This window comes from Phaethon aethereus (genome assembly GCF_964289735.1).
Source record: "Phaethon aethereus genome assembly, chromosome: 2".
NCBI classification, from domain to species: Eukaryota; Metazoa; Chordata; class Aves; order Phaethontiformes; family Phaethontidae; genus Phaethon; species Phaethon aethereus.
In genome coordinates, this window is record NC_138582.1 from 59,545,415 (window position 1) to 59,569,397 (window position 23,983).

Genomic DNA, 23,983 nt, shown 5'->3' on the forward strand with positions numbered 1-23,983 from the left:
TATGTATGCACGGTCAGTTAAGAAATCTGGGCTGGAAAAAGAAATTATTGTATTGAGTGATTATTCAGAGAGAATTAAAATTTTGTTTCCATCAAGAGAAATGTGAATTTATGTGGAAGTCATATAGGAGAGAAATACATAGGTCAAGTCTCTGGTTTGAATTGGTGCCAGAGATCAGAAGAGACATATGAATGAATTGACAAGTATTGCCAGTGGAGCATCCAAAACAATTGTGGGGTTCCATAGGATTCTCATACGCATAACAAATTTGGCTTCCCTGGTACTGGATCACTGTGAAAACTGAAGGCACCATGGTGTTTGTCACTACATTTTGTTGATCCATTTTAGCATACAACTTCTGGATTTCAAACACAATGGCATCTATAAGAAGTTGCTAAAAAGTGACTAGAATTTAGGTTTTGGTTCTTACAAATTTCTGTGAAACTCTTGAATGTATTTGGAGAAGGAATCCTGCAAAAAGCTTCATCTGCAAATGCCCTGCTGTAGATGTGAAGTACCCACAGGCATAAAAATGTCCTAGGCATAAAAATGTCCTATCCATTGACCGTTGTTTCATTATTTGTTCTGAGCAACTAATTACCATATTTTTAATGGCCTCATCCTTATTTTAAAGTGAAAGCTGACTGAAAATACTCAGCTGTTACTGAGCAAATACAATGATCAGCTACAGATATTTTAATTGTTTGTTTTCCAGCATTTCAGATACTCGAGTGAGTGCCTTTCGGGTACTTTGATAATGTCATTGTACTTTGCTAATTTCTAGTTTTATGCAACTCTACAATGATCTTTTTTAAGTTTCAAGCTGATGTTTGTCTAAAATTGTTTGGCTTGGGCATATGCATTATCTTGTTCACCTTCTAAAAATACATACTGATTTTTAATATTCTCTGTCTTGCATTTTGATGACAGATTCAATCATTCAGAGAAAAAAAAGTCTTAATTATAAACAAGCAAACTTTATAGGCCTTGGATCCTGAGGCAGTTTCTGACACATTCATCAGACTTCATAAAAGCTCAACCAGAGAAGGCAAATACTCCGTCAGCATTAGAGTGGTGGTGAATCTGTGATAAAGCTGACAGATCGGTTATCGCTCTTACTTTAAAAGAAGTATCTGGAACATTGCTAGGCTTAGTCTAGATGGTAACCAGTAGCAGGCTGCTGTTGTCATCCAACATTTTTTTGATCTACAGTGCATCCCTGAGTTGCCCTCCTAAAAAGCAGTGCTGCCACGTTGGCTGGATGAATCGTCCTGCTGCACTACCAGTGCCCAGGGCAGTAACAACAGTGTTAATCTGCAAGTTTTCCTTCCAGGTCAGTCTGAAGAACTGTGTTCAGTTTAGCTTTCTGATTAAGTCACTTCTAAAGGCTTGGTTTTCATATGATCTTTTAATTCCTTAATTTAAAACTCACAAGGTAATTATTTCTGAACTTGCATACAATATATGCCACCAATGTGGTGGAAGAACATTCACTCACTCATGGGAAAGGGGCACAGACAGAAGAAAGGTCTGTTATTGGTGGGGTTTTCTGTTGGGAGAGAGGGGAAGTGAAGGGGTTGACAGAAAGAAAGAATAATCTTAAAAATATAGGAAACAGAGTGATAAGAGGTACATTCATACCAAAAGAGAGAAAATCATTGTGTGTATGTGTGTTGCCAGTAACAAACAGACAACATACCTGCTACCTTAGATTTTTACTTACGCAATTCTACATGGAGAAGGGGGAAGTTGTTATCTGCTGCTTGCTTTTCGTTTTTATTTTAAGGGAAATTCAGGCTTACCTGAGTGTGTCAATAGGTAAATGCTAATTTTCATATATGTTGGCATCAGTGCACATAACACATTTTATTCAAATTCTACTAACTTGTAGTTGTGGTAGAATCTGGGAGGGAGGAATTATGTCAGATTCTAAAAGGTCAAGGTGCCAGCTTTTGAAAAAAAGAATGTATTGTTGTGATCCCTGTTGTGAAGAGATACCAGGTAGTTTACAGTTTAAGTGTTTGTCTTCCAGTGGCTCCCTACACCTTTGTGAAGCATCACTGAAGCTGGGGTTGTTTCATGAGATTTGGGGATGTGAGTTGCTTGCCCATCTGGAATTTCTCCTTGCCTGAGCAAAATGTTTAAGATAGAAACGGCATATTGGTCCGCCACACTGAGGTCACTGGATGGTTTATTGACCAAGTTGAACAGCACTGTATTGAAAGAACTGTTCCTTTTTAAGTGAAGAAAAGCATTAAAAAGTGCTAACATTAACTTCTTTTCGTAGGAAAAAAGTGGATCCATTAACACGACTAAAAATGATTGATCATGAGCGGAAGTGCCAAACTGCGTGCAAAAGCTCTTCTCATAGTGAAACTTGCTGGTCACCAGCTCTGGGCCTTTATTTTCCAAGTTATTAACACATCGTTGAGAACACACTAATTTTGGCTTGCTGCCATGCAGTGCAGTTGCTCAGCTGTATTTCCTGCTAGTAACCTTTATTTCTATTTCACAGTGATTTCTGATCACTGATTATTAGATCTCTAGATGAGCTCACCTTGAATCCATTTATAGTCTGTGAAGAGAAATAGGCATTTCAAAGGAGGAATTTATTAGATAATAACATAATAATTTTTGTAATTCTTAGATTTTAAGCATCTGTGTTAGAATGAGATACAATGCACCCTACATTTGATTTATTATATTAGCTTGACATGTGGTAAAAAGCTCGGCTGTAGAAAACAGTATTTAGCCAGATGAATTGCATTATAAGATTCAGTCCTTTTCACTGCAGTTGGTTAAAATTGTTATTGGTGATAGAGTTTTGCATAATGCATATGATTTTAACCCTTAGTGGACATAACATTGTGTCTGTGCTATGCACAGTTACAGATTTTCTGTGTGGCCCATATCAGAGGTTTCTCTTCTTATACTTGGTATTAATCCCTAAAATGTTTAAGTGAGCAGATTCCAAGCATAAGCATAATATTAAATCTGGTGTCAGGGCTTTCACGTGCCAAATGAAAACTAAAATTAAATAAAAAAACCCTACCATAATACACATTTGGAACACAGCAAGCTGTAAAAAAAATTTGCATTAATGTCATATTATATATAGATAATATAGCATGGATTCACTTAGCTTGTAAGTAATGGAAATACTTACAAGTATGGTCAGTGTAAAGAATTACTTTTTAAGTTGTCATTATGATTTTGATAACAACTAGAGCAGTCATCTTCTAAGATTATTCTAAATCTTACAACAATTCTAAGATGTAGTTCTTAAAATCTCATAAGTCAAAACCCAAAAATGAAGTCCCTTACTTAATAGATATATGAGTATCTGTATTTTTATGTCTGTCAATATTTTGAATTTTTGAAGAGCAACCTGTCCAAAAGAGGCACAGAAAAGAAGGTTTACTATGCATTCAAGAAACTTATGGCAACAACGTGCTGTACGTGTAATTCCAACATTTTTTTATGTAAGCTGTATACTAACACCAATTCAGATTTCTATAGGCGACTGAAATTACTAACAGTCCACAGGAAGGGAAACACAGAATTTGGCACTATTGGAAGTATTTTGTCACAGCATCAGTTTTTTGTGTTAATCTTTGGCTATGTTCTCTGTACAGTTTACAGAAGACAGCCATCAGCTCATGCTATAAATCACATAACATTTTAGAGGCAACATGTGGAAAGTAACCAAGTTAAACTTGAAAATTTAGGCACTTGACTGAGTGAGATCTTTTTCTCCTTTCTACTTACCTCCTTGCAGGGCGTACAGAAAAATAAGCTGGCCGTTTAGAGAGCCGTAAATAACAGAGAAGGTAACTTGGGCTGGGGAAGCGGTATGGTAAAGGCATGAAGGGACCCTGAGGACATTCACAGATTAGCGGGGAGGCTATTGTTTGCTGACACAATAGAAGGAACAGGCTCCAAAAGGTGTGTGGACGCCTGCCATCTTCTGCCTCCTTTCCCTCCGTCGAACAGGACTTCCACAGGAGAAACAGCAGCTCGCCATGATGAGGTGGAAGCGCGAGGAAAGGGAGCTCTCCGTCCTTGGGTCCCCCCTCTCCCCTCGGGCGGTTGTGTTGCTCTCTGAGCCGGACCAGTTCTGAGTATTGCTGTTGTTTTCTGCAGTCCTGCTCTTACGGAGTCGGGCTCTTCTGGCGGCTCGAAAATCTTATTTTTTCTTATCTCATTTACCCGTGGCTCACTGCATCTCAAGACAGGATTATTAAATTAGATGAAACAGTTGGGATTGTGTTATATTAAATACTTTTCTCTAGTCAAAGGAACACTCTCTAGTACTTCTCTGGAAAGCAATGGTATGCCTTTGATTTCTGTCAGGCAAAACCAGTGGCCCCGACCCATGGTTCTGGATAAAACATTGCCCCCAACGGCCCTTGCAGTGTGCTTTGCTGTGGTAGAAAGCTGCAGCCCTTATGGCCCAGGGTGACAAGGCAAGCCACAGCGTGCTACATGCTTCGCCTTGGTCATGACCAGCAACCACAGGGATCCCTGGTCTGATCAGTCCCGCTCCTCCTAGTCTCCTTCTCTGATACAGGCTGTCCTTTCTTACCATCATCATCACTCTTCTCTGTACCTCTGCCAGCTTGTGATCATTTCTCTTGAGTGGAGGTGACCAATGTTGATCATGTTTTCCATGAATTCCTATCAATATAATGTTAATACCTTTCTCTCTCTGAGGAATAGCTTATTCGATATGTGTTGGGCCTCCATTGGGGGTGGGTGTTTCCCTTTTGTTTCACTTTGTTTTGTTTTCATGGTGTGTCACTCTGACAGCTCATGGTCATTCTGATATGAGATACATCCAGAAATTACCCTTTCAAAGTAGGACTCTATGACAATACACACATGCAGAGGAACTGCATTTGAGATGCACAAGCAACTCAAATTTGGGCATTTGCTATCTTTTTCATCATCTGCTTGTGCAGCCTCAATAAAATTATTTTTAAATGAATGACATAGAATAAACTTCTGTCATGTATTATGTGCCTTTTACAGACGTAATTCTTGAATCTTTCTGAATGTACAGCTGTCCATTTCCAAACACACTATAAATTGTTGTATGGACCACAAGCATTTGAATGGTACAGAGAAGTTTAAACCTAGCTTACTGTAGGTCATTTACATGTTCAGACAGAGCATCCTTGTGTCTATGCTTCCAAGCTTTCTTCTGGTTTGTATTTCTGGTAAAAGTTTTGTAGGGCTAACCTATTAATAGCTGCTTTTTCCCACATGAGCAGGCAGCATCCTAAGCTGTCTAAAGGCTAAGAACAGATTTGTCAATGAAAATGTATAGTGGTTATTTTTATTTAAATCAAGTGTTCTCAATTAGCATCTGTGTAAAAGAACCACTGTAAAAGAATACAATAGTCATAATGTATCTAATGATCCTTCAGTGGCAGATTATGATCATATCTTTATTAGTGGTGGTAATTGTGGTGACAGTGTTGCTGACAGGTTAAAGCCATTTCTTACGACAATAGCTTTTGTGCCGTTGCATCAGGATCAGAAATGCAGTTCCTGAAGATTTGCATATTATGAAGAACAGGCTGCAAAGACATGGAAGCACAACCTTGTCATTGTGTTTAGTGATGTGGGTGGCAGATTGCTATAGCTGATGCTGAGCAGGAAGAGTTTGCATATGGGTACGTTTAAAGGCCTTTAAATGTTTTAGGATTGGTAGGCAAATTGATTGGCCAGGTGAGTGGTGAAGTTTTTAAGTACTCCAAGCAGCTATAAGCTTTTTAAAAACCCTCTCAGTATTTTAAAATGTATAGTGCAGTGTCTGAATAGCTGCATTAGCTGAGATTGCTGGACTAGACTACTTCTGCAATTGTACTATTGCTAACCTCAGACATTGCTGTGGTAGTTCTGCATAGCATTGCACTACATGATTTGGACATTAGCTAAGATTTAAAATTTCAGGGAGGTTGCAAGGCACTAAGCTGGAATGGTTCTTCTAAAAAACAAAAAAAACCAAAACCCACATATGTACCTGTAGTTATGCAGATTGGTACAGAGACATGATGCCATTGTTGATCTAGCTGAAACTTTAAAACTAGAGAAAACATTGCCATATTTTAGGAAGTTTTCTCACCTTATGCATTTTTATTTTAAAAACAAACTTTTTCTTCCCCAAAGTATGTGAGAAGATACAGATTCCTCAGTAACTTATTTACTATTTTTAAGTGACTTTTATTCCAAAATGTCTGCAAGTTCTCTGGATTTTTCAACCCTTCCCACTTCTCCTTCATGCACACACCAATGTGATTCTGTGTGAATCACCTTTCATCCCAAGTTAAATGATCATGTGCGATTTCATCCATACTCTTGATCCTTAGGATAATTAAACAAATATTTGCTCCAAAGAATCTAACCCATGTTACACAAACAGCCCAGTGAATGCTGGAAAAAAATCTTTTGCTTTCTAGTTAAAATAGGATCAGTAAAATCATATGGGTTTGAATTTCATTAACTCGTTCTATAAAGGTTCCATCAAAAGACCATTGTAATTTTGAGACTAGCCAGGAATGGAGTGAATAAGAGAATAGAAGAAAAAGATATTAGAGTAAGTAGACTTATGTCCCAGGAAATGGTCACACTATGTTTACAATTATTTTTCCCCTCTCCCACATAGGTATGCAGATGGGATAGTCATCTGTATAAGTAATCTACCTGCTTAGTCTTCATATCTACTATTTTATCTGTACAGAGAAATAAATAAATTCATGTCATGAAAGCATAGAAGTTAATTGCAACATAAACCTGGTTTTGGAAGGGACCACTTGGGTCAACAAGTCATGTCTCTTCAATTTATTTGAGGAAACACGATAGCTATTTAATCCGAAAGATCATCAGCTTAGCATACATACACCGCAAAAAAACCTATAGGAAACTTAACATCGATACCACAAAAGACCAACTTGAACGTGACTGAACAAGTATTTGTTACAAGCAGATGTATAGGTTAAGATAGATGTATGAGGAGAAAAACACCGTGTGATTGGTTATTCAGTAAGTTTTGATGTTTTATCTGGCTTTGCTAGTCCAGACTCATGCAGTAAAGCAAAAGCTGTATTTCTGCAAAAAATATTATGGATTTAAATCAGGGTGCAAGAGTATGTGAGGCTATACACATCTTGGAGATATTCTTTCCTGAAGCCAATTTTTACTGATTACTCTTGTGTGTAGTAACATGTTGGGATCCTTAAACAGGGTTAAGGAAATGGTCTTACTTGCTGTGAACTTACCAGTGCTTCTGGGAATTGGGATTGCATTAATATGCATTCACTAACTGCACTTACAGAATTCCTTGATTCATGTTAAGGTAGTTGTATGCGTGGATCTTGTTTATTTGTAAAAATTTTCTGTTGAGGGACGCCATTGACCATTACTACAGGCGCTTAGAAGAATCAGAGCATAATTTTGAGTTTGCATGCCAGTAACTTTGTAGAGATTTCTTTTTTTTTTTACATCAGCCATTTGCTGGGATAGCTAAAACTTAAATTTCTCAGGCAGAGGGGTTAAATCACAGTGGAAAAATGTATCTCTATCTAAAGTGTATCTATGTTTATATCAGGGGGGTGATACAAGCACAAGTAAATCACAAATCAGATGTGTTTGTGGGGAATGCAGAGACAATCTAGCTCAGCAGAATATTGTCTAATGAATAGGGGTGGAGGCAGGCATGCTGTGACTGCGAGTGTTTTGCTGAGGCATGTGCCTCGGTGTTAGTGAGGTTAAGGCGCATCTCACATATGTTCGGTGTCTCACAAGATTTTTTTTCCCCAGTTTTTCATTCCTGTCCAAATAGGGAGATCGTGCTAGTCGACCTGAGCATTTACTATTAAATGCAAAATTCTGTATGACATACCAAATCCTTTATAAACTGAAGATAAATGATTTGGCTTCACTGTTACAGCTGTGCAAGATGTTGGTCAGCATGTTGCAGAGAATCTGGGACATGTCTCCTGTATAGATTTTGTCCCCTATTTTTTAAAGTAGCAACTCCAGCTATAATTCTAGGTGACTTATTTATTGATGAATAAATTCACTTCTAAATTAGGGTAGTATTAGCATGTTTTGACTGGCCTTATTTAAATCTGTTTGATCTCAAGGGCTCTCCTAAACAACTGATTAGAACTAATCTTCTATTGCCTTAAAATGTGAATGTATTACTTTGTTTATTCAAACTGGGGAGGAGGGTTGTCCTTGGAGTGCCCACCTAAGTGAAACTCCTCATAAATCAGGATACTGTCAGAGAAGTGTCTCCTGTTTTGCTATACAGTATAACATATCCCATAACAGAGGCTTGCAAATTCATCAAACAAGAGATTGTCCTTTTGCTTATTGTAAAAGCATCCATGTCACTTAATTTAACAGTGTTATTTGATTGTAATATGTAAGAATATTTAAATCACATGAGGTTAGTTAGTCTTTTAAACATTATTAGGCCCTTGCTGGATTTACGTTAGTTTCAATCAGCAACTTCTGCGTCTGGTACCAACAGATGAGCATGTCTGCAGTGCTGCCAGGCAAGTCTCTCTTCATAGAAAGGAATTTCTAGTCTGAAAAGACAAGTAATAAACACATGAATTATCTTACCAATAAGGATCTAAATGGAAACCCTGAGCTGGTGGGGATGGCCAGAGGAGAAATTCCCATTTTCCCTCTGCTTCCTTGTGGGACACAGGTGAGGAATAACTAGCTTGGACAAGGAATAACTAGCTTGAATGAAAGAGGATTGTCCTATTTTTTTAACACGATCATACTGGAAATCTGCTTTTCACCTGATGCTTTTCTGTGCAGGCTTCCCAGGAGCATCTGGCTCCTTCTTGGAGCTAATCCTTTGCAAATATGTTCTTGGGGCAAAAGGCTATCATCCTCATTTCTGTGGGCTGCTGCCTGCATTTTTTCTCTGGAAATCCTTTCTTTCTTTTCAGACCCTGTTACCTTTACTCCATAGTCTTCCACCATATCACTTCACCTGCTTTCTCCCTTTCGTTGCTTGCTGGTGCCTCACAGAGATGGGGGTTTGTGGTTTGTGGGACGGGAGCAGATGAGGGGTAAGTTGCTTTGTCAGATGAATTACATGGTGACAGCTGTGAAGTAAAGGAGTATGGCATGGGAATGGGGACAGCAAACTGGGTCAGGGAGCCGGGGAACTACTCAGAGCATTACCGTGCCCCTCAGCGTTGCCTGACCCTTTCCTGCATCAGTGAGTTTGTCCTTAATCCACAGATTTGAAGTCGATTCAGGCTCAGGTCTGCAGTCACCGTGGAAATGCATACCTCACTTTCTCTGGCATCTCTCCCATCCTGCTTCTTAAAACCAAAGATCTCCTCTTGAAATTCTTCTAATTACTTTTTTGAGGTCACAGGTTTAAACACAAAAGGATAAAGGTTAGATTTTTCAGCATGACCTTCACTTCTCTGCAAAGGATGTGCTGTGTCATTTCTAGACTCTTAGCCAGTATTTTTAACACAGTCAGAGTTGCAATTTTTTTGGTTCTTGGTTTATGTATCTTATGAAAATCCAAATGTAGCATTCCAAGGAGTGTGTACTTTTGTGTTAATATTTGACATCTGCAGGGAGACAAACTTACCAAGAACTTATTACCAGAGAGAAAGATTTATTTTTTCTTGAATACCTATACAAATACTTTTGTATTTTTCTCTTTTCAGACCATGGTTTGATGATGAAGTGGAGTAAAAAACACGGATACTAGTGAGTTGCATATCCTGATGTGCAGCAATGGGCTACATGAAAAAGAGAGGTCAGTGAGGAGAAGCAGCTCAGGTCACCACAGTGTTACCCACCTAGTGCAGTGCCCATACTTGATGACAGTGACAGCAGAGAGTTCAGAGACCCCTGTGAAAGCTGAGGCAGGAAGAGTGGTAAGCAGGAAGAATCTCTTTTCCAGTTGCTTAGCTCCCCCGTAAGCTTTTGTTTACATCCATCTCTCCATTTGCTCTTTTTTTGAGAAACAGAACCAAAGCCACAGCAGAGGCTGTGTAAAGGGAAGATGGTCTGCAAAGGGTCTGCAGCATTTCTGTAGAGAAACTTTCTCCGCCTCTGCCTAATGTTTGTGAGAGAAAGTTCTACATCAGTCCTGCTCTGGATTAGAGGGGCAAGAAGCAACCAGGTCTCTTGAGCTGCGTCTGTAGCAGCTTGCCATTAATTCTCACTGGGTTTTGGTCCCTCTTTAGCCCAAGCAGAATGGGCAGGAGAAACTTTGCGGCAGGGGTGACCACCCAGTATGGCTTGTTTCCCTGAACTTGTCAAGCTGGATTGTCAATTCTCTTCCATTCCAAAATGCAAACATGGCCTCACGCAAGCAACTTGGGCTCCCCAGCATTCAGCCTGAGGCTCACAGACAATGCAACCCAAGCTGAGAACTCGCAAAGGAAACCAGGAAATAAAGGTGTCTCCAGTTTCCCTCCAGGAAGGCTTATGCTGTTTCACCTGGTTTCACAATGGGCCAACGCTGAGTTTGAGCACAAAGCAGGAGAAGATGAATCTTATTTTTGCACGCACATACCCACTCAGGGTGTATTTATATACATATATAAATACATGTATGTATACATATGTTGCCTGATCTGATGGGGCAGAAGCAATACCTCGTTTTCAGGAAGACCAGGAATTTGAGGAGGATGCCATGTTGGTTGCCTGGGAAGAGAGGGGAAGAGCAGGAACAATCTCCTTTCCCTTGCCCAGGATTTTGTTTTTATTCACAGGTACGATTTATACTAGAAGCTGGTTTGGTAAAGCAGCATTGCTGAAACCTTTTATAGAAGCAGGTATTTGGATTGTGTTCACAGTTTGAGTTTATCCCTGTGCAGAGGAGACACATACTCATGTGATAGCTTTGATTTCTCTCTGGGGGAAAAAAAAAAAATAATTGCTGTGTCCAAAGGCAGTGAAAGCTTCTCTTGTGTTTATTATTGCTTCTAGGATTTTGTAGTTTCGAATGTGTCAGGATAAGTGGTGTATTTGGGAAAAGCAAAGGGAGGATTGTGAATATAATTACAGCCAAAAGTCCTTTCTGGGCACAGGTTGCTTGCGCGTGTCATTCTTGAACTGTGTGATCTTTTCTCAGGAGGAAGAGACCCAAAAGGGCCATGGGGTTTTTCGAGCCGGGGAGAGGAAATGAGAAACACTTTCCCTCTTTTGGAGAAAGGTAAAAGCAGGATATACCAGGATCCTGTCAAATCCTATTTATTGGCACTGAGCCTTTTCAAAGCCGGGAACAAATCTGCACCAAAAATCCCAACATTAGTACACACAGGAAGAAGACTGCTAGGGAGAGGAGGGGAAGAAACAAGGCAGATTTAGCTCCTAGGACCGACTGACACTAGCCAGATTTGGGACCTAGGTCCCAAACTGAGGTATTTACATAGGAAATAAATATGACTATGCACATCTTGTGCATCATAAATTACGGCTTCTGACACTATGAAAATCCAGACCGATTTAGTGACTTCTAACTAAGCCTGTTCAGTTTTGAGCCCTCATAGGGCTGCAGCAGAGAGCAAATGTAACCGCTCTTCATGAAAGCAATTCATCGTGTATCCCATGCCTGACAGCCTCCAAAAACAGCAGTCACCCTGTATGGTGCTTCCAAACCCAGCTGTTTCTGAGGAGGTTTTTGCCCCTCCAGACAGGAAAATGTCAATAGGAAAAAAGCAGTATGTCCTAAATAATGCAGTTCAGTAACGCTTAAAAATGCACATTCTGGCCTGGCAGATCCAAGAACTCATTAGTGTCTGCTGAAAACTCCAGGTACCCAACCACCAGCGGCGCAATACCTGTTTCTCTTCTGGATCCTGCTTCCTATGGTGTGCGCTCCAAGTAGACAGTACCAGTTCCTCTTCCTTGATCCAGCACTTCCCACCTGAGTGACAGAGCAATTGAAAAAAAACCTAAATCCTTCTCTTTGTAAAATCTAGTTTCTTTTTACCACATGCATCTCAAGACTTTTTAGATAAAACTGGTATTTTGCTTGATTGAAGTTGATGTCAATCTCGCTTTGATTTTAGTCAGGACCAGGATTTCACACGCATACGTAGCTATCAAAATACTACTTTTTCACTAATTCATCTTTGAAAGTCTGGGGGAATAATGATATTTGGAGATAAAGGCTGAAAAGGTTTTGGGACTTTGAAGGTGTCATTTTAGTGCTCTTGTCCCTCAATGAATCGGGGATCACGTTTGAGTAGCGCGGGTGGTTTCTACGCGGTGGAAGTTTAGGAAGAGCCAGGTGCTGTGTACCTGCTGCTTTTGCGCCGAGATGCCGGTTTGCAAGGCGAGAGAGTTGTAGCAAGAAGGAACGCCTATAATGTGGTCTAGCTTGATGTTTCATTTCGGGACCTAAAATGGGTGTCAGTGAAGGAACCAACAGACGGTTTCTTGTCGAGATTTGTGGTGGTATTAGCACGTGTGTCTGTGTTCTGGACTGAGCACTGCTACGAGCTCGTTCAGCTGATACGGTTTGGAATACTGAAAGGAAAAACCGGCCTACATGCTGCTGTGACAACTTGTGGAGAGGGACGCTTTGTTTATTGGTAAGGCAACACATGGCGCCTGTGCCTACGCCTGCATTTTATATAGGTGTGCCTATGTACGTGCCCATCGGGCTGTGGGCAGTGAGGCCTCTGGGTAGGCTCTGGCTGCCTTCCCACCCCGGGTGGCATCGGCAGGCTGCCGGCTCTCCTCCCTCAGGTCACCCAGGATGGCAGCCATCACCTGTGGCAGCCTGGGGCTTCAGCCCGAGGGGTGCCAAACCTCGCGCCGGTAGCAGCCAGGCTCTTCCCGTACCGCCGAGGAACGAGAGGAAAGATCGGGAAACCCCCCGTCCATCCTAGGCCGGGGCGGGGACACACACACACACACGGGGGGTGGGCCGGGGGCCGCGGCCCGGCCCGGAGGCCGCGGGTCCGGGGGAGGCGATGCCAGATCCGGGTTTTCGCGGCAGCAGCGCGGCCGGGGCGCGAGGACCGCGGCCGGCGTGCGCCGGGGCGGGGCGGGGGCGGGGGGCCGCCTGGCCGCGGCCCGGCAGGGATCCAGGTAGATCGGTCCGGCTTGTACCTTCCTCCTTCGGCTTGCCTGCGCCTGGGGCTGGTCGCTGGGCTGTTTCCTGGTCTGGCAGAAAGAGGCAGTGCTGAGTTAGGGAGACAAAAATAGACCTTTACGGAGAAATATAGGGATTGTGTGCGCGGTGGGGAGGGAGAGAGAGGAGCGCGGCGCCCGGCTGGTTTCCAGGAGGAGCCGTTTTCTCCCTCTCGTTGCATGTTAGGCGTTTTTGCACAGATTTCTCCCCCCCCCACCCCCTCCCTGCCGGGCTGCCTCTGCCGCCTGCTCGCCCCATCTCTTCTGGGGAGCAAACCAGCCAACTCCGCCGTGATCAGAACGCGGCCAGAGACCATTTTAAGTGAGCGAGCCCCGGGGGGGGGGGAAGAAGAGAAGAGAAACCGTCGCAGGGACACACGGATATAAAAGACTTGTCTTCGGCCTTCCCCCCCCCCCCGCCCCCATCCCCTTCCTCCTCCCCGTTGTAAATACTAAATCTGTAAAGGCAACGATTTGACATCCCTCCTGAGCAGCGGCTATGGGGTGTTTGGGCAACAGCAAAACGGAGGATCAGCGTATCGATGAGAAAGCGCAGCGAGAAGCCAACAAAAAAATAGAGAAGCAGTTGCAGAAAGAGAGGCTGGCTTATAAAGCGACCCACCGCTTGCTCCTGCTGGGTAAGGAAGGAAGGAAGGGGGCAGAGGTGTGGGGGGGAACGGACGGACGGACGGGGAGAGGCGGGCGAGGAGGGGGCGGCAGCCCCAGCCCGCCCGGGCGCAGCGGCGAGGGGAGATGTTGGCTGGGCGATAGGGATGGGAAAATGTAGGTCCGCGTTACATCGAGCGGTGTGCGAGACATCCCCCCCGGACCGAGCCACACGGATGCATGCATACAGAAAGGCGGCCGGAGGTGGGAGATGCTGCCGCGTCCGGGGTGGGGGAGAAAAAAAAAAAAGCCACCCCAAAACCCCAGCCTGAACCGTGTATCACAATGTTTTCCCTCTCCTTTCTCTTTTAGGGGCTGGTGAGTCAGGAAAAAGCACTATTGTGAAACAAATGCGAATCCTACATGTCAATGGATTTAATTCAGAGTAAGAATTATTGACATTTTGTTGAGTTATTTTTCGTTACGTGTTGGAAACAGGTTAACGCACAGTAGGCTAGGAAATTTCTCCTCTCAGCTCCTGTGTTTTGGTGGGTTGACGCTGCGATTTGGGGGAGGGAGGGGAGGAAGGGGAGCGAGAATAAGGAAATTACTGCTATTGTATATTTGCATTTTCTCCTTCTGGCCCTTTTACTGTATTTTACACTGTTGCTACTGCAGCGCTTGACAGGCCCCTGTGTAGAAACAACATGGCGACTACTTTTTACATAGAAGCAAATAACTAAATATTGCATCTGTCTGTAATATAAAAATACATGTCAAGTCATAGTCAGGGTGACAGTGGCTGCTGTTTTTCCGGTATTGGGGCTAGTGTAAAACTGAAACTAATTTTGCACGTTTGCTAGAAATCATCCTGTTTTCTGAGGCTACATCATTTTCTCTCTGAAGAACTCTTTGCCAGAAATTATTATTAATCCATAGCATTAATCTGTTGGCCTTCAACTATATCGTTAATTTAGAGCATGTTTACAGCATGCTGTAGAAATGAAAGAATGACTTCCAGTTCCATCAGGGGAGGCTTTGCAGATGTGGCTATGATTGTCTGATTTAAAAAAAATACCGGGGATGAGTGTGCATTGCTCTTCATACTATGCGAGAAAAGGGATAAGGGGAAAAACATATTTGTCTTGCTGTTCTTTTCAGCTAGTATGTTGTAATGGTTGAAGAGCAGATAAACAAGCGATCAGTAAAAAAAAATGAAATGCAACTGATTGAACTGCTTTGGAAATAAAAATCAAAGTGTTAATATTTCTGTTTTAATGCAGAGAAAAGAAACAGAAAATACTGGATATTCGGAAAAATGTTAAAGATGCGATTGTGGTAAGAACACACTTTATACTGTTCTTAAATGCTTGGGTGTACTGGAAATGATAAGGATTGTGCTCTCCAAGATTGTGCTGAGAGAAATCCCATTTTGCTGATCAGATTGGATTATCTTCTATTGATCCTGTATCCTAGATTTATCCAGATTAATGTGTTTGTTTTTGTTTTATCCAATTTTAGACTATAGTTTCAGCTATGAGCACTTTAATACCCCCAGTTCCATTGGCCAACCCAGAAAACCAGTTTCGAATGGACTACATCAAGAGTATAGCTCCTCTTTCTGACTTTGACTATACACAGGTAAGAATGGAAACCAGTCATTTATACTGTTTCAAGGGGGAATGCGTTGCTTCACTTTGATTTACTGAAACGTTGTTGTTTTTCTGTTTTGCGGAAGATGGTCGTGGGAAGAGCTTATGCCAACATTACCACTGGGTTAACTTTCTTACAAAACTGGGGTTGTTGCATCTGTTTTCGTGGTGCAAGGTTTTGTTGTTACTGATTTGTTTGCTGCTGTTTGTAAATGCTGTTTCTGCATTTAGTTCATAGCTTCAAAATTTCTGATATAATTGTAACATACTGGCATTTCAAATAAGACTTTGCTGAAAGCTGGTTTACTACATGGAAGTACATGCAGGACATCAGTCTGAGGAGTTACAGTCTACCTACAGAAAAGGATATAAGAGGAAATAAAAGGGTAGAGTGGCCCCAGTGGTGTTTTCCATACTTACTGCACTTCAGAGTGGAAGCTTGCGTAAACAGTGGTCAAGTAAGGTGGTTTTGCTTCCTCATGAGCAGTGGTTTACTTGTATGCAAATGTTGCTATCTTTTGATACGGAACCATTAGAAAATTAAGGATTTCTGTTTACAGGCTACTCTTCTGTAGACAAATGAGAGATACATTTCAGATTAACTCCCACAGGCATCTTAAATTTTATTATTTTTTGTGTTTTTATGTTGTTATTTATAGGAACGTGCATAGAATGTTTTATGTTTTATGCATGACATGAAAGCAAGTGCATAGACCTTCTGAATATTACAAGGAATTTTATTTTTGCAGCAGCACAATTTTTAATTTGCCTTAAAATGACATTGAGAGCAATTTGTTCTGGATACAGTAAGGACTAAAAAAATCTTCATTCATTGGCTGAATGATTGTGAGTTATTCATGCTATCAATATTACCAAAAAAGCCATTTACAATAGAGTGTCTTTAGGTTTCTATAGCTTCAGGCTGGAAGGGGGAGAAGGGGAAGAGTTGCTTCTTTATTACATGACTCATATTATCTGGTGTGTGGTTTTGCCTCTGGTAAACCTACCACTTTCAAGGTTCAAGACAGAGAAAAAATATCAGACGTCTTGTACAGTTAGAATTTAACACAAAATGCAGATGTTAAGAAAACGACTGCAAGGTACACCCACATATTGCATAATTGCTCAATTGGTAGGTGTAAGTTAGTGAAAATGAGAAACTCTTTTTAGAAATTGAATGCGAGTTTGACATGAAATATTTGTCTTCTGCACGTATTACAGTTCTGAGGCATTTGTTGCTTATTTTATCTTTTTCTTTGCTTCAGTTTGGTTGGGTAAAATAAATGGTGGCATTATATCCTTTGCAATTCTCTATAGTACATCTGTTTTTCTGAGCTTCTGGGGTAAAAGAGAACTAAAGTGGACTTTTTGTAGGCATGGAGCTATATATTTGTTTGTTTGTTTACAGAATTTCTCCTTCTTCACAGAAGCTGGCTATATCTGGTCAAATTTGAGTCACTGTTTGATATTTTACAAAGGGGAAGAACTTACTGTTCTTGGAGGGGAAAAAGAATAGGGCCCAGTGGACACTGAAACAAGTAATAATTCATTTGAAATCATGATTCAAAGTCCATTTTGGTTTAAAATAAAAAAATAACAACTCTGGTTTTTAATTAAGTAGGATTTCTGCTAATACCATCACATTATTTGAAATAGTGTCAAATAATACTCCTAAATAATAAAAAAAAGTTGTTACAAGCTTAAAAAAAGAAGAAAAATCTAGTGCAGGTTTAGAAGTAAATATATTTTACGTGTCACTTTCATCTAGTCCCTCCTGTTTTCTTCTCTGCTCAATTGATAGGTTTAATATTTTTTAAATGTATCATCTGGCTAGATAGTAGGGTTTTTTTGTTTTGTTTTGTTTAGGTTTGGGGTTTTTTTTAGTATGTTGTTTCTCTCCAGGATGATGTGTGAGCAAAAGAGATTGAAAAAAAAAAATGTGCTACTGTGCTTCAGGGCTTGATTCTACTCCAGTTTAAGTCAATGATAAAGTAAAATTAAGTTTCCAGCTGAAATAACTTTTGATCCATTTAGTATTTTTGGATAAGGACAAATATAAAAATAAATACTTGCATACTAATCAGTTACGCATCCTTTACTAAGCATTACTGATTCTCTAATTAGTAGCTGATGTATGGAATAAGGCCGCCTGAGCCAGAGAAACCGATGCAGTATTTAGTAGTAGACATTCAGGACTTGCAGTTCTATCATCTGTATTTAAAAACAGTTGCCAAGGAAAAAATGCTGACTTAGGCAGTGCTTAGGTGTTGTCCCTGGGGTAAATTTTCCCACATTCTAAAATGTGACAAAGATTACCCCTCTTCCTTTGAATGAGGGAAGGGGCAATTTTAGCATTTTTTTACGATATGGATGGTAATGAGCTGTTAAAGACATCGCTCTTGGTGTTGCAGTGTGAATTACAGATGTGTTATTTTTTGGATGATGTTAGCCATGTAATCTTTGTTATAAAAATTGATGTATTTTGGTTGAAGATGTATTTCAAATGCATTGCATGCAAAATGTGGGAAGATGACTGCACTGTATCGTGAGTCTTTAAAGAGCAATCCCTGATGAAATGCAAAAAATTCCCTGATGGCACAATATGGCCAACGCTCATGAGGCACTAATTTAAATATATTTGTGACATATTGGGTATGCTTGGATATGCATTCTTAAATTGCATACAAATTAACTAATATGCATTAAATTGTTAAAATTGTCCTTTAAAATGGGTGGATTTGAAAATACTGATTTCCTGTGGGTGAAATCATATTCTAAATGCAATTTATGACTGAAATCCCAAGAACTTGAGTAAGGATGGGATTCACATTTAGACTCAGATATGTATTTGGCTTTTTTGTTTGGCTGCTTTTTTAATTACATAGTTCTCTACAAAATATAAGCAGAACATCTTACTTAGCAGTGATACAAATTTTAAAAGAAATGGTTTTCTCTTTACATCCTTTCAACATTCCTTCTGTGGAATGCCCACCCAGTAGTTTTACTTAATTTTTTTAAAATTATTCTTTAGTTTGGTTTAGTTATGCTACCTTGATGATTTATCTAGTTGACAGAAAACAAAATCAAAAGCTTCTTGATTTCCTTTGTAATTTTTATGTTGCCTTTCATTACTTTTCTTAAAAGACTGTACAATTTTTACAGAAAATTTCCTGGGTGACTGATGCAGTCTGATTCTAGAAATCATAAGATTTAAGGCAAGAGTTTTTACAAAGCTAACAAATGTGAATAAGGCAAGTGTCCACTATAGTTTCTTCCTTGAAGTCGTGAAAGGAATCAAGATAAAGTTTCATCTGATGACTAGTTTAGGCATTATCTTGGTTCCATATTCCAGGGTGGAATCAGCAGAAGGGCTTTAAAACTGAAATGGAAGCACGCACGCTATATCGGAAAGGATTTTTTATTATTTTTGGCAAAGTGTTGATTGATATTTGCTAAAGTTAACAGGAATTGACCTGCGCCATTTTTAATCCTTTATTGATGGGGATTTATTTTGTCCTTTGTGAATCAGAGTGAACATATTAAGGGCATATTATGCTGGTAGCTGTGGAAAAACATGGTGTATTATGTAAGCATGTGTTTACTCAAGTTCAGTTGTCTTTAATAAAGTATTTGGATTTTGTGGGCACTACAAAGCTGTTTGGTGCATAATTCCTTTACCATTACTTTAAAACGTAGTCAAATTAAGTTGCTTTTCATAACATATGTCTTGGATCAAGCTCATCTGATCAGTTATGTTTTGGTGTACAGCAGGTAATCAATTAGCTACCACCAAGATACATAATTGAGCATTTGGCTATATGAACAACTTACCAGTGAATCATTTGCTTAATAGAGAACATGTAAACACTGCACCCAGGTTTTGGGGAGCGAGGAGAGTTTTCAAAAGATTCGTTTTCCTTTGCTAACAATGTTTTAGAGAGGCAAAGTGTTTTGTTGAACCTTCATAAAAGAATGAATTGTGCAAATGTAGTCCCTTGTGCTGATTTTAGAATGTAAGTTTTAAAAATAATTTTTAAAGCTCTTTTATCAATCAGGCAAGCTCTTCAATTTTTCTCTTAAAAGTGAAAAGTTAATATCAACAATGACAGGGAAACTGCTTTAGATTAATCTGGTCTGTGGTTTGCTCCACGTTTTCAGATATTGCAGTTTGAGTTCAGTTTGATGACTAATTTTCCTCCACACTTTCTTCTTAAAAATCAGGACTTGGTATTCGCAATATAAAGACACAAGAAAGAAAGAAAAATATTTTTGGTTAGAATTTGAAGTTACGTAGATTTTCATTAGGCATTTGAAATTTTTATTGGACTTGGTATCCAAATTCGAACTCATGTTGATGTGTGGTGATGGCTGGTTTTCACAGTGTGTGTCTCAATGTTTGAAGTAACGGGAAATCCTGCTCAAGGGAAGTGTATGGCTGGGCTGTAGAAAATTTTTATCCTGAATAAATACTTAGATAAAAGATTTAAACCATGATAAATGTTTCATACATGGTTAAACTTGCTTGGGTTCTGCAGTTAATGCTGTGACTTCAGTATCCTGTTTGACCACGTGTTTAAGTTTTTCTGTCATATGTACTTGATGTAGCCCCAAAGGAGTTAGAAAATAGCATCATCTTAGATTTTTTGATTTTCAAATAACTTGCAGTATTTCAGTGTTTCTCAGGAGTGTGAAAATATACTGTGTTTTACACAAAATGTCGTAAAAGAAAAGAGAGAATGTGATGAATATTGCCACTCCACTGGCTTCACTTGATTTTTTTCTTTCTATCCAGATTTTTAGTTGAGGGCTTCATTTACCTTTTTCGGTAGAATGAACAGCCACAAACTTTTATAATTACCTGTGATGGTGGCATTTGATGTTACTACAGTGTCAAATCAAAATTAACATTTAAAAATCATTAGATTTTCTAAAAATTAAGTAATTTGCCTTTTTGTGATCTGAGTTGTACACTGGTAGCTCTTCATTTGTTCTTATTTCAAAAATGTGGAAAGGATCTGGAAGGCCAGATAATGATTAAATTGTATAGGTCCAACAACATTATTACTACCCTGAATTAATAACATTTGAAAAACTAATGAAGAAGGCTGTCAGAGAAGGACAGCTGAAAATGCTGTGAACGCTAATGTAGTTGTTGGCAACTCTTTAGTCTTCACACAAAGGTTAAAATTGTCAAGAGGACTGGTATTGAAAAGTAGTGGATATTGGGGAGAAGTAGCAATTAGGTAACAGGTAAAATTTCTTTGTTGTGATAGCACTTGTTTTTATGCTGTATGCCAACTATTAATTAACAGCAGATACTGAAGTTGAGCTCTTTTTCATGTTAAGAGCAGATTCTGCTGATGCCCAGCAATACCTTTCCTTCTGTATGAAATACCTATTTGCATACAGATGTAGCGTCAGCATGTCTGGTTTTCATTAAAGCAGCAAGCTGAGTCCCTAATGTTCTGATTAGTCAACATTAAAGTAGAAAATTATAAACATTTCATATGTGAGATCAAGAATACACTTCAGTGTTACGTGTTATTTTGTTCTTACTCTTACTCTCTGTAAGCATTGTTTGCTGTTGATGGATCAGTCAATCAAGTAGCGCTTTCAGAAATAATCAGTCATTATGTTTGCTGTGTGATTTGAAAAATGTAAAACTAGAACTGGGATCATACTAGAAACAAGTGTAGGGCAATTTGGGGGGAAAAAAGAAAAGAAAGTAAAGGGAAAAAAAAAAAAACCCCCACAACAAACCAAACCAACAAACACCCAAACTTCTCAAATTGATAATATATATACTGGAACTGCAAAGGTATAAAATTCTACACTCTGATTTTACTGAAAACACAAACGGGGCTTAAAATTTGAGTGGTTTGTGTAAAGTACAGGTCTTCTGTGAGGCTCAGGATTTCTTGCTTAAACTACACGGTTTGTGTTTAGGGGGTGCTTGCTTTAGAATGAAGGCATGCCTTATGTTCAGGCATAAAAATAAAGTTAAGATTTTTGCTTTAGGAAAACACTACTCCGTTTAATAAAAGTGTAACAACATATTTCTTCCTTCCCTTTTCCAAACTCACTGAACTACAGCTGTTAACAGTTTATACCAATGATAAGTAAATAATTAAATTTGTGTCCCAGGAAAGGAACTTGGGGACCTGCTTAGGCCCCCAACAATTAACAGTAGAAATACTGAGATCGGGAGCCATAGGAAGTCCCGTGCATAATCACAAATGATCTACAGTTAACAAATACAAGATGTATTTAGAAAAAAAAATTAGAAGAAACAAGTATTAAATTCTGTGTTTGTTTCTAGGTCTTCCTATCTCAATATTTTTAAGAACAAATTCAACTTTGAAATATACAGATAAACTTCACCTTTCCGACATGTATTTGCCCTTTTTCAAATATATGTTTTGCATAGCTTACAATGTAAAATAATGAATTTCAGTCTGAAAAGACAATTGTTTCAGAAAGTCTTATGAACAATGCTGCTTATGAATCAAGTGCAATATTACATTCAATATTACATCATCATAGTAACACCAAATTAAATGTTTACTATCTTACATTGTGAATCTGTTTTCCTAGATAGTGGGGTGGTATTCACAGTTTATCCAGCCTGCCTTAATATATTATCATCACACAACATGGAGACTTTCACTGTGAAATTGGAAAGATAGTATCATTTATTATTACTGCTAACTAAAATGTAAATCACTTCCGTAGTCTCCAAAATTGTTGACATTTACTGATATTACTTCAAGTTTTGTACTTATGAATACAAATTAGTTGGAGGTTTTTTGAAAGTCAAGCCAGCATTCAGTCAAATACTGTAAATTAATAATAATAAGTGTCATATTCTGTCTTTTTTTGCTACAATTTTAGCTGAAAACTTCGTATACTTCTGTCGCACTTTACAAGGATGAAAATATTTTTACATCTAAGTTTGGATATTTGATTTGATGGCAATGGGAAGACTAATAACTTGAATTAATCATTTTAAGTAGGAGTGACTGATTTTCCTCACAGAACCAAAAATGTATTGCAGAATCATCTATGAGCTTTAGAATATTTTTTCATCAGGTATTTTTCAGTGGATACCCTAAATTTAAATGAAAGAAAGGCAGAAGCAATAGGTTAAAGCCTGTACTATCATTATCTTCGTACTGGCCACAGGTCTGTGAAGCAGACTGATGTATTTTTAAGCTGTGGTTGCTTTTGGAGGGCTGCTGTTTTCTATTCCTTCGCAACTTGTGGCTGCTACTAAGGTATCTTCCGAAAGCGGTCCTGTGATGTGCAGGTGGCAGCAGTCCTTCTCCATCCCAGGAAGGAAGATTCAGAAGAACAGCTGAAGGAATAGCATTGGTTGCTAGGTTGGTGCCTGACGGAGGCCAGAATAACAAACTGATCCTGATTCCCAGTCTTCCTTCAAGGAAGAATCAGGAAAGAAATTCTTGCAATTTTTAGCACTTAGGTTGAGTTGCATTGAAATCTCTAAAAGATTTAATTATTAATTAGTATGTAGCTTATTACGACTTAACATGCACTTAAAAGCCTTTGCAAGAACTTTGCTTGTTTGTTCCCTCGTGTGTAAATCAAACTGAATTATAATGAAAGTAAATGTAAATACATGCGAAGGGTAACCACACTCTTAATGAAGACACGCTGTCCAATTAGTCCAAGGATGATGACATTTCAGACTCTTACAAGTGGCAGTTTTCACAGGAAGGGTAGTGAAATATTTAATGAATTGTCATTATTCATTAAATATTAATGAATATTGACAATTAAAAGGACATTAAAATGAATAACGACATTAAAACAGATTTTCCATCACACCCAGAGAAAAGGTAAACATAGCACAGTATGTTACACAATTGTCCTCATTATCAATTAATTATTTTAATCTCTTAAGCCAAAGATAGCAGATTGAGGTACTGCTTTTGCCATTTCTGAGTGCTCTGTAGAAGTAATGTGTTTACTAGTTAGGGAGAATCTTTTTTTTTACTTCAATGACCATAATAAAAATGTACAGATCCGGGATAAATCGTCATATGCATGCATATTGACGGAAGCCAGTGGAGACCTATGGAACAGAGGATATCACCTACTCAAATAATAACAATAGTGTCATTACTTAGAGTTTCAAAGAAGTGAGTGCTCATCTGCACAACAGCCAAGAGCTGCGTCCCCTTTCTTCAGCACGTGATGAGATTTTAACTTCAGTTTCTGAAAACGGTATTGAGCATTGCCAGCTTAGACCTTTGCTTATTTTTTGTCATCACCTCCATAGCTTCACCCATTGCTTGTACTTATTGTCAACAGTGGATTATCTTTTTTAACATCAATATAATCTGCATCAACAGACAGGATATCTTGTTTGCAGAAGGTAGCAACCTAAGCTGAGGAATAGAGAACAAGCTGAACGGTGTGACTGTATGTATACCTTGCATACAATGAAGTAAATAAGTTGAAAACCAAAAAGTATGATGAACGATTTTTTTTCCCTGCATATCTAAGAAGCTCTTTACGATAAATGTAAATAGGGCTCTAAAGCAGATGAAAGTCAAGAACAA

General features: G+C 39.2%; 1 protein-coding gene across 2 annotated transcripts in view; it reads left to right on the top strand.

The window, feature by feature from the left end:
* GNAL (G protein subunit alpha L) overlaps positions 1 to 23,983 on the top strand; it is a gene marked incomplete at its 3' end in the record, with an annotated part of 198,479 nt that overhangs the window by 60,083 nt on the left and 114,413 nt on the right. Inside the window, exons 1-4 of one of the 2 annotated variants that reach the window (XM_081996552.1) lie at positions 13,622 to 13,781; positions 14,122 to 14,194; positions 15,033 to 15,087; positions 15,271 to 15,390. In XM_081996552.1, the coding sequence (XP_081852678.1) occupies positions 13,643 to 13,781; positions 14,122 to 14,194; positions 15,033 to 15,087; positions 15,271 to 15,390 (387 nt within the window). In that variant the 5' untranslated portion in view covers positions 13,622 to 13,642. Of the gene's footprint in view, positions 1 to 13,621; positions 13,782 to 14,121; positions 14,195 to 15,032; positions 15,088 to 15,270; positions 15,391 to 23,983 lie in introns of those variants that run through there. The other variant, XM_081996551.1, reaches the window with a different exon arrangement.